The sequence below is a fragment of the Atractosteus spatula genome, chromosome 14, assembly GCF_055471065.1.
Source record: "Atractosteus spatula isolate fAtrSpa1 chromosome 14, fAtrSpa1.hap1, whole genome shotgun sequence".
Lineage (NCBI taxonomy): Eukaryota > Metazoa > Chordata > Actinopteri > Semionotiformes > Lepisosteidae > Atractosteus > Atractosteus spatula.
Window position 1 is genome coordinate 26,721,481 of NC_142719.1, and position 11,104 is coordinate 26,732,584.

Here is an 11,104-nt window from a genome sequence, read left to right on the forward strand (position 1 = left end):
AGCATAAATAATATAACGATTTGTCTTAGCATAACAAAGCTTTAGTTATTATTGAAGTAGATTTATCAAAGCATTGCTCATTATCTTACACAGACATCTGCCACACGGGGTACAGGGTATTGTATGTACCCTGTAGGCCTAGACTAAACTAAGAAAGTTTTGTCTACTTATCAATTATTCATCCGAGGCAACTTTCATTCCACATGTAACACTTGGTTCTTCACTAAAATGGAGATACTTACACCTGGCAATGGACAGTTGATCTTACAAGGAACTCAGTGTGTAACTGGGCACTATATCATAATACTCGATTCTTCCAGACATCCATTAATTTTAAAACCCTTCATCCAATATCGGGACGCAAGTGGACCTGAGCCTATCCCTGCAAGCAATAGGTGCAAGGCAGGATACACACCCTGGACCGCACTTCAGTCAATTACAGGGAATGCACATGCAGACACACTCACACCAGGGCCAATTTCTCCATGAGTCAATGAATATACCAGTATGTCTTTGGACTGTGGGAGCAAATGGGAACACCCGAAGGAAACCCAGGGTAACACGGGGAGAACATACAAACTCCACACAGACAGCCCCACTGCTGCAATGAAGCAATGGTAACCACTGCACCACGTGCCACCTCCCTCTACTTGATTCTTGCTTGAGTTAAAATAATAAGACTTAAATATCTATAAATTAAATGTCATATTCTAAAGAAATACTGCAGGACTGCAAACATTAATGACAGGATAGTTCATAAAAGTACAGTCTACCAAGTAAAAAAATGGTCTAAACACCACATTCTTCCTCACTAATGTTTTTTTCATATTATTTTTCAGCCTAATAAAACATGTGTTTAAATGCACAATGCCTTTTATGTGATATACAGTATACTAAACTCTCATAAAATGTATGGTTTACACTGTAATTTTTAAGATGAAGATCTTAATATGGAGTATGTATTTAAAACAAATTAAAGTGAATATAACTGACAATACATTACCTCATTAACCTTTGGATTCATTTATATAAAAAACTGATAATGGATACAAGAGACAAGAGACAAAGAAACAGGTACAGTGATCATTGAAAAGGAGTGCAGACAGTCAAGACAGTTATTTTCTTTTCAAAAACATACGAAGTCAAAACTTGTGCATTCCAATGGAAGCGTTTAAACTATGTTTTGTTATGCTATTTTATCACTCAGATCATATGCCTGAGAATGTGAAACAGATGACCCGAGCAATGAGTCAGAGAAAGACTTAAAACACAGTTCTACTTTTAAAATTTAAAACTAAGCTAAAAACCAAGTTCTAGTGCAATACATTTATATATGAGATTCTTTTATTAACACAAGCCCTATATGGTATCTAATTTTACCTGCCAAAGGCATTATATGTCTGTATGTTTTGCCCAAATAATCTTCATGTAATGCAAAGACAAAACACAAAAAAGCCACAATACTTTTCACACCATAGTACAGAAGAGCAAGTCTGAAATTATTTTGCCACAACAATTACCGTGGTCTCCAGGGAGACTCTGAAGTTCTTATTTGACCTACCTTTTGTTTCATTAGATGAGAGGGAGTTTGCATATTAAAGTGTCTATACAACTGCATTGTTGAAGTGTATCTCAGATTAAATTAGATAAAATGTTGGTGTAAAAACAGTCCATTGCAAGTGAGTGAGTCAATATTTTCTAGAATTCTTTAAAGCAGATAGATTAAAGCATCTACCCCCAAATTCATATACAGCTTAATAGAAAATAGAGCATATGGCATTCATAGCATCTGTTTAAAATAAGCATAAGGCACAAATATCACACAGAAGGCATTCATTAGACTGTCCTTTGCCTGATAAATGTTTGAACCTCCAGACACTTAGCCTTGTGAACTCTTTTGGTGCCTGAACAAATCAGTCAGATGATAACCTTACTGTTGGAAAATACACTGTTGTAAAAGTGCAGTGTCAATTCACAGGGCCATAGGTAAAACCAGCAGATGGAAATACCTTCTTTATGCATACTGTACATACAGTACCATACCCACAACAGTGATTTCATGAGTGTTTAAAAATGATATTTTCAAGCATTAAGAATTTGTCCATGGTTTGTAAAACAAAGGTTTAGAAACTGAGAATAAGCAGGTCATATAAGTGTAAGAATAAGTGTAATTATTTACTTACATTTAGTGGTAAATAACATAAGGGATCATCATAATATTTTTAGCAAGTGCTTTTTATTTTTAGCATCAAACTCAAGGTTCAGGAAGATGTTTGGATAGCTTTCCTCCCATGTGCAAAATTAATTCACACTTCAAACAGTAGACACTGCAAACCCTAACACTAATATTTTAAGAGAGACAACAAAACTAGAGAATTTCAACAAGTCGTTAGGAAAAAACAAAAAATATAACAAACAGCAATAGTCATATAGCTAAAGTTAATAATGCTGCAAGGTGCAAGAGTTTGTAAGGTATTCAGGGACACTGTGGGATCTGGACCATTTTAAAACAATTTAAATGCCATTATAGAACTAAATGACTTTTTTCTTTGGAAACACCAAAACAATTTCTCACATGAATGACCCCAGTGTTCTGCTACATATTTGATTAACTAACTTCAGACTTTAAAAACATAAATGTAACAAAGAAGTAGATCAGTTACACAGGCATATTAATTCCACAAAGAACAAGCAGCAGAAGTAATACACTTACCTTCAGAGATCATTTGGGTTAACTGCTGTTAGCTATTTCTTAAATCTAAATTTTAATTTGCTAGCAAAGTTGGCCTTGACACAGATCTAAGCTGATTATTGCAGACATAAGACGTTTAGGTAGATTGCATAGCCAACTGTTCTATGTCTTATGAATGACACATCCTGTTGAGGCAATTTAATTGATTAGATATTACTGAAAGTAGTATTTTCCAAACTAATAGAGTTTCTCAGCTTCTAAAAAAATCCCAAATAAAAACTTCTTACAGCTGACTTATATGAAGGGTACTGAACATAAAAAACAAGAAAGCTTCACTGTTTCCTGGAATTGTACACAACCCTAACATTCAACCTTCTCTCACTTTTGCATATTGTGCCCATACCCATTAAGCTTATTCTGCCATGCTAAGGTCATTGTATTTTTTATAGTTTCTTAAGTAAAAATTAAGCTTCTCATGTTAGCTCATGACGGAATCACTGGAAAACACACAACAAATGTAAGTTCAGTAGTTTGGAAAGGCCATAATTAAGATGAAATTGAATTAGATTGATTTATTGGCTTAATACTCCTGGCTTACGGAAAGACAACCTGATGGTAAAACTGCACTTTATATACAGGATGAGTCAAGACCTTCTGCTAGGGTAATGACAGGGTGGAGGGAAGAATGTAAAATGATAATACACGGGTAGGTGTGCCAAAATCCTGATATGTATACTTAGGAGGTGGAAGTGGGTGAGGTTAGGGGTTTACCTCCTCCTAAATATTCTTTAAAAACTTAATAAATAAGGACCAGTAAACAGGTGGCATTTGGAAATTCTCAGTATAATGTACTGTAGGAGATTAACAAGGCCTCTCGAGAAAATGTGTTCTCAGTTGACCTATCACTTTGGTTCTAAAAGAGCATTCTAAATGACCTGTTTCAAAGCATAAGAGATGATATTGAGTTGAAAGATTACATTATACTGTATCTGCGAGAAAAGGTAAATAATTGACGCAAACTGTGCCCCCCATGAAACACCAATTCAAATACATTCATCTGTTTTCTAACTGCTTCATCCAAATCAGCCAGAGAATATCTCAGCAAGCAACAGGTGAGAGGCAGTGCACGCCCTGGATGGGACAACCGCCCATCACAGGGCACACACACTTTTACACAAGGCCAGTTTTCCTAGACGCCAATTAAACTAATCTAACACCCACAATTCAAACACATTATTCTAAAAATGAAGGTGTATCATGCATACCAAATAGTGGAGGAACTGGATTGTGAGACCATAAATCTTGATTCTGACCTAAAGCACTTCCACTTAACAACCAGTAATTCAAAGACTTATTATATACAGTAAGTGTGGTTAAATTGTTTCATATTGACCAAGTGCTGTTAAGCCCACTACTGCTGTTTACCTGCTTCGTGGCTGTGCCAGAATACAAACAAAGAACGAATAATAATAAGGCTAATGTAAGAGAAAACATTGGGATATTGTCTAAATCTTGTGTCCCTGAAAAGGAAATCTGTCATTACTAATGGGAAAGGGCCATGTCACTGCCCGACTGCAGAGCACTTTTAACACTAGACCCTACCGCAACACCCAGTCACACCCTTCTTCTCTCTCGAACACTGGACTTGATTTTTGGCAAACCTAGTGAGGCCAACTGGGAGTCACCTGAAAAGGGTAACGGCCACATTCCTTTCCAGGGAACATGCTGGGACAACAATCCAACATTTCCTTTCAGAGGGAAAGCAGCTGTAACCAATAGGAAGCAGACATACCCAAACGATTACGAGCAAGAGTGCAAGTCTCCTAAAGTTTGAGTCACAGAAGACATAGGAGACAGAGTTTGGGTAGTTATGCTTATTATGCAATGATGCTTATGTGGGATAGAGAGCTAAACAAGCTCAAGAATAGAGAGAGCTAGACAAGCCCAACAGTAGTCTAGATCGGGATGCAGTCTTCGATAATGGTTTTCCATCCTCTACAAATTTAACACACCATTTAATCCAATTTAAACTTAAACAGTCATTCTGGGAGTCCCTTTTCAGATGTGATATGTGATCCTGTGACTTTGAGCATTCAAATGTTTCTGCTCACTGACGATTTCCAGGTTAATAGTAATCTTCAAGCATGGTGCCTATTACGGGCAAGTCTATTTGTAGCTGAAAACCTTTTCTGTGACATTGAGTGGAGACAGAATACCCTTGAATCACACTTCATTGTGTTCATGTGCAGTGCAATTCATTTGAAATACAGGCAGATCATAGAACAGACATAACAAACTGTGTCAGCCATGTTTTTAGTTTAAAAGGCTTCTTTGATTATACCCTTTCTGCACTGTCTGTGTAGTATTCATCTGTTGAGTTCTTGTTATGTTTAGAAAAATGTAATTAAAAAACTGTTAAAAAACCACAGAATGGAACTACACAAGCTTTTCTTCTATTCTACTGTATTTATTTGATTCTATATTGGTTAGCTTCCTCCTATTTCCTCCAAAAAGAAATATCCCAAGAGATTCTTCTTTTGCTTTTAATGTACCCACAAAAAAACTAACACAAGAGTATGTAGACTTTTTCGCAGGATTTCAATTTATAATGCTGAATGTGTAGCTAATCTGCTTTTAAATAAGAAATAATACCAATTTCAGCTATGAAATCAGCCATTCTGCAACACAGAAAATTTCTCTAAATTCAATGTGCTAGTTTTCATTTTGAAACATTGTTCATACTCGCTGAAGTACACATTTAAAAAATATTGCAAATACAGTGTAGGTTGTATTTAAATAAAACAACATGTTGCAGTCATTGTGTAACAAAAAAATATTACTTTTTTATTTGTGGTTAATAAATTCTGGAATCATGCAATACAATATAATATACATGCTACTCTTTTCTATTATATTCTTAATACAAGAAATTAAATAAAATTAATTGATGTACTTAAACTGATCTTGAGGCTGATGGGTCAGAGAGCAACTCTTGCTTTGTCACAGCTTTTGCCAAATAAAAAAAACAGCTGGAGGTGCATTGAAATGTATTGTGTTTTCTAACCTAGAAAGAAAGGTATTGATTTTGGCATTGAAACAAAAGAACAGGTAACACTGTGAGCTGTAAACGATGAAAGAGATACTTGCCCCATCCAGTGGGCTTCTGCGACTCATCGTCAGCCTACGCTGGGGTATTTGTGAGCTCCTGGAATCCCTGCCTTTCCTGATTGACTGGCTGTGGGCCATAGGAACAATGTGTCTCTGGGATGTGCTCCTTCTCATCCCATTCTGGCAGCCTTCCCAAATTCCATCCAGAAGACGAACCAGGAGGAGGTTTGCTGGCAGCTCCTCGATTCCACAGGAAACTGGGGTCCTGCACTCAGGGCAGCGCATTTCTGCCTTGGAGTACACCATCCTTTGAAGACATGGCTTGCAGAACGTGTGTTGGCACGGTAACACTTTGGCAGAAATGTCCAGTCTTTCAAAGCATAGTGGGCACTCCAACAGGTCCAACAGGGCTAAGTCCCCCATCCTCCTCCAGGGTTATTGCAGATTCAACTGGTTACTGCATTCTTAAAACACAGTAAAAAGCAACTTTAAAAACAGCATTAATGATGATCAGAATGTTCAACATTTTGCAAACCCTGAAAGCAAAACTATTAATTCTGTAAAGCTGTGAATTTTATTGTGGATATCAGGTGAAATGTGGATCCTCACCTGCAAATCCAGTTCATATACTGCTGCCAAACTAAAACATACAAAACTGCATTTGCACTTTTCCAAATCATGACGGTATGATGATTAGTTAACTCATGTTTACATGTTTTAAAAGAACATAACCAGAGAAATGGAAAATTCTTGCATTAATGCGATTTTAAAAATGTCTTAAGTAAATTAAATATACTGTATACAGCACATGTGTATTGTAATAAGATTTTTAACAGACAATTGACACGCTTTACACTAATAAGTAACAATATTCTACCTATGAGTTAAACATGCCTTTTAAAGAAATGTATCGCTACTAACGTATCACTGTAAACTTCTTAAAAAGTAATTTCAACAAAGTTAAAAAGCAGGTCACAATATGTTTTGCACGTAGATCTCAACTGACAGTATGACGACAGCTCTTGAACGACTGTCTTGAGCTCAGAAAGGATATATATCGCTAAGTGTGATATTGCGCCAAGTAAAAAGAATCGTTTCCATCTATAAAGACAAGAAATTCTAGCAGTTCCTAATTACTTCCATGGCAGGCAGACATCGACACGTTATTTCATACCTTCTAGTATCGACACGCCCTTAGTAGTCACGTTGCAAATTCTGTGTAACTTCCCTTATACACGAGAATGCGGATTACCCAAGCAGTATTTGGAATTTCCCATTGTTGGTGTCTGAAACACACTGTTCTTGGAAAAATAACATAATATATAACAATATCTAATTTAGGGATTTAAAATCACACAAACACTGAAAAAAAGTAATCATAAACGACATCAAAAATAAGAAATGAAGTACGTAGTGCAATTTATTAAGACAAAGCAATAATAACGCATGAAAAGATACTAACAAATAGTAAAAACTCATCTAAACAGAGACGTTCCGGAGTGCTAGGGAAGCTACTCTTAAACTGTACCTTTAAACAGTGATAAAAGATGAAAACATTGACGTTTTTAGTTACGAGACATAAAACGACCTAATTATTACGAAGACCAAAACCAGTTTTACAAACAAATTACTTAAATTAGCAACATATACAAAAATAAAACAGATATTGCAATATTTAAAGATTTGTAAAGCACAAATAACAAGTACTAACCTTGTGTTATTGTCTTCGGTCAGGTACATGACAGTACTGGAGACAAAGCTCCAAACCACATAGAACAAGTTTAGAACAACTAAGCACTTATTGTACTCGTATCAACTTTCAGGCAGCACTCGTTAACCCTTTTAAAGCCAAATGCATAAAGTATTTCCAGGAAATGAACAGAATAAATATTCTTTAGTTATTAACAAGGTTAGAATTTTGTTTTACGACAAACGGAGATTAACAAGCACAAAGAATGGGAATAAGGATTTTTCTAGTAATACACATTTATTTTCTAAATACATTAAATCATGGATGTTTCGTTAGTTCACTTAGATTATGTAATGATTTTATTATTATATGCACAGATTGGCACCATTCATTAATAATGTCAATGTTAATCCACAGGATTTAATCATAGCATGATCCTGCAAAGCAATATGCCAATATGGAAAACAACATCTAACAATATGGAGCTGTAAGTGCATACGTTGTTAAGTTAGACAACATCTTCTCTGACTGGCCTTAGCTTGACATCACTTTCTTTTATTTCCAAGAGAACAGTGAAAATGACAGGGTCACCTATTTCTACAAATCATATTTTTTCTTTTATAATCAATTATTTCTCCATGTCTTTCTTTTTTATTTTCTAAAGTCTTAAAGCATTTAACTACCTCAAATCGTATTTTTAATTTAATTAAAAATATGACCATTACCATACATGCTAAGCACAACAATGAAATGAAAGGGTATCACTGTGGTCACTGCCTTTGTATACCTGATCCAGAGACTAAATAATTCAAGGGACAGGAGACAGGAGGAAAGCTGATGTTACCATAATGTTAAAGCCCTTAAGTGTAAGACGGGAGTGTTTTATACAGGATCCTGCCATTCAGTGTATTTTCAAAATGGATGAACTTCAAATTAAACTGAATCAGAGATTTGAAGGGAAACCTAGGAAAGTGAGATTTAAAATCGCTTCATCTTACAGTGGGAGAGTTTTAAAGCATGTCTATGAAGATGGGCAAGAGCTAGAGAGTCCAGAAGACGAATATCCACATAGTTTCATCCATGGGAAACTCCCAAAGCATTTAGAGGTTGAACAGCTGTATGGATTTGAAGAGCTGAGGGAACCAGAACTGTTCTCGCCACCTCCTTTAATGGCTCAAAGGATCAATGTGTACAGAGGTGGAAAGTACAGCCTCACAGGTGAACCATCCCTTTTTGATGATCCATCTTCAGTGAGCTCCAAAGTGAGTACTTAACTAAAGGTTCATTTTTAAATCTTGCATGGCATGTAAAGTGCTTTTTTTTTCAGATTTAAGTACAATGCAGGAATAAAAAAATAACTTTAAAGTTATTCACAGTTTAATGGCTATATTTTTATTTGAGCAAAAAGACCGGAACAAACAAGAATAGAATAAATAATAAGAAAACTTGGCAATCACACTAAAACTAGAAAAAGGCAAACCTATCTTGCACCATTGTAGTACATGTCTAAATATATACAACACCTACAAAACAAATGTAATTTGCTTATTGCTATATACTGTTGCCTTAATGTGTAGTTTACTCAGGTACACTTTGCTTCATCTTCTTGGCCGTATATCCTGCATTTAATTTACTTATCTTCAGTACCCTTGTCTACTTAGTACTGTGTTTTAATAAAAAGCTTTAAGAGAATATAGAAGCGAATAAGATCAAATGTTTTAAAAAAGTGTGTATTTTAGTGTCTGAAAAGCTCTACAGAACAAATCATTTTATTTTCAGTAGTTTCAGTGCTCTGTGTTGTGGTGATCTCCCTCTAGTGGTTTGTTGTCAAAACCCCGAAAAGAACAGGTTTTATTACTAACAGCCAGTAACTTGACACCTTATGCAAACGCTCTCAAGATTTATCATTGGAAATTGTAGACCCACTATTTTTCGGTATAAACGTTTCTTTAAAATATACCAGCGTGGTAAAGTATTCCAATAAATACACATTTAAATATGATGTGATTCCTGCAAAGTAGGGCTACATTTATCTGGTTGAACAAAAAAGGGGGCACCTACAGTTTATGTGTTATCTCTGTTTCAGTTATTTGACGGTGACCTGAATGCCTTTCATTCTGTGTCTTCCAGCCATCATCTGTTTTGGACTTTGGAAAGATAATAATCTACACTAGCAATCTGCGGATCATCAGGTCTCCCTGGGTGAAGAAGGCATCTACAAAGAGCTCTCTTCAGAACAGAGACAGCACAGACGGGGATTCAAGAACAGATGAAGGTGGTAAAGAAGGACAAGACTATGCGCATGGTGTTCTTGGGGAAGATCAACCTAATAAAACTGCAAACAGCAAGGTAATACTAATACATACTTACTCATCAAATAAAAATAAGTCTGTTCAGCAGCTATTCCTGCACTCAAAGACTCGGCTGTTAAACATCTTCAAAGATAAAGTGTTCTTTTTATTATTCACCACATATCTTTCTACAGTCTCAACATTCTCCTGAAGCAGGGTAGTTGAATATGCACAATTACCAATCTATATGATAAATTTGGGTCTTTCTGTGTGTGCTGTTTCTTTTTTTTTCTTTTTTCTTCTTGTCCTTAGAACTTCCTGGATTTTTATTCCAGAACTGCTGGGATTATTTGGGATTCAGAGGACATTTGATCTGGGTGACAATCAGAAATGCTGTGGGAGAGGCTAAATCACAACTTGCGAGTTTTTAATAGCAGGAGAAATGAATCATAACCCAGTGAATGAAAAAGCAATGGGCTCCATTGTAACAAATGTGAAAAACGAGAAATTCTCATTCTTGGTCACAAGCAGGGGAGTAAGTTAATTATACAGTAGATGGCTTGAAACTGGATAAATAAAAGCTCAGTGGGAACTTGCATTGCCATGTGATATTATACATCAGTACCATGCAGTATGTGACATGCAAATACATAATGCAATCTGAACGCTTTCAACAGAGGATTTCAATGACAAACCCCTCTGTGTTTGCCTTTAGAATGCAACCCAGTCAGTTTCTGCACCATGGCAGGTGTTGTTCAGCCCTTGCCAGTATGCGCCCCCTAGTGGATGAATTCAGAGGAGCTGACCTGTCCTTCTTCTGCTGTTCTTAGGATGAGGTGACCGGATGCTTGGAGTGCGGGGGGTCAGGGTGCTGTCCCTGCTCCCTGTGCCACGGAAGCAAGCTCTCAATGCTGGCCAACCGCTTCAACGAATCCATCAGAGCTCTGCGATGTCCTGCGTGCAATGCGGATGGCCTGCAACCCTGCCAGTCCTGTACCCACTGAGGAAGCTAGACCTGTAACTATAAATATAAGATATACAGATTGTATCAATTGTGTTGTTGAACACTGCAAAGTTGAAAAATTGTACTGTGTAAATAAAGGTTTGTGAAGTAAATGTAATTATTAAGAAGAATAAAAAACGTCAGGTTACAGAGTTGTCTCTTGTTAAATCAGGGCTCCTAATGTGACACATGTAAAGCACCACTTGAATCACAAAACTAAAGAAATTTGTGCAAATTGCATGTATAGTGTGTCAAGTTAACATGACTGACTTAAGAAGGACCCCAGTTTTGTGCAATGCCGAGATTGTCCACGTTCAGTT

General features: G+C 36.4%; 2 protein-coding genes across 4 annotated transcripts in view; one reads left to right on the forward strand and one right to left on the reverse strand.

Annotated features, from left to right (window-relative positions):
* The window catches only part of sh3rf2 (SH3 domain containing ring finger 2), a 30,299-nt gene extending 22,652 nt beyond the window's left edge, over positions 1-7,647 (reverse strand). For 2 of the 3 annotated variants that reach the window (XM_088931897.1, XM_088931895.1), the window contains exons 1-3: positions 7,512-7,647; positions 6,975-7,096; positions 5,840-6,264 (exon numbers count right to left, since the gene is read on the reverse strand). In XM_088931897.1, coding sequence (XP_088788023.1) covers positions 5,840-6,223 — 384 coding nt within the window. In that variant the 5' untranslated portion in view covers positions 6,224-6,264; positions 6,975-7,096; positions 7,512-7,647. Of the gene's footprint in view, positions 1-5,839; positions 6,265-6,974; positions 7,102-7,511 lie in introns of all 3 variants that reach the window. The other variant, XM_088931896.1, reaches the window with a different exon arrangement.
* A 760-nt stretch (positions 7,648-8,407) lies between these two features.
* grxcr2 (glutaredoxin and cysteine rich domain containing 2) lies at positions 8,408-10,785 on the forward strand. The gene is made up of 3 exons (XM_088931898.1): positions 8,408-8,752; positions 9,621-9,839; positions 10,612-10,785. The coding sequence occupies exons 1-3, from the start codon at positions 8,408-8,410 to the stop codon at positions 10,783-10,785; spliced, it is 738 nt and encodes a 245-aa protein (XP_088788024.1).
* Positions 10,786-11,104: the final 319 nt, after the last annotated feature.

Coding starts and splice junctions, on each gene's coding strand:
- grxcr2 (XM_088931898.1), top strand. CDS start 8,408: ATGGATGAACTTCAAATTAAACTGAATCAGAGATTTGAAGGGAAACCT. Junction 8,753..9,620: donor CATCTTCAGTGAGCTCCAAA/GTGAGTACTTAA, acceptor TGTGTCTTCCAG/CCATCATCTGTTTTGGACTT. Junction 9,840..10,611: donor ATAAAACTGCAAACAGCAAG/GTAATACTAATA, acceptor TGCTGTTCTTAG/GATGAGGTGACCGGATGCTT.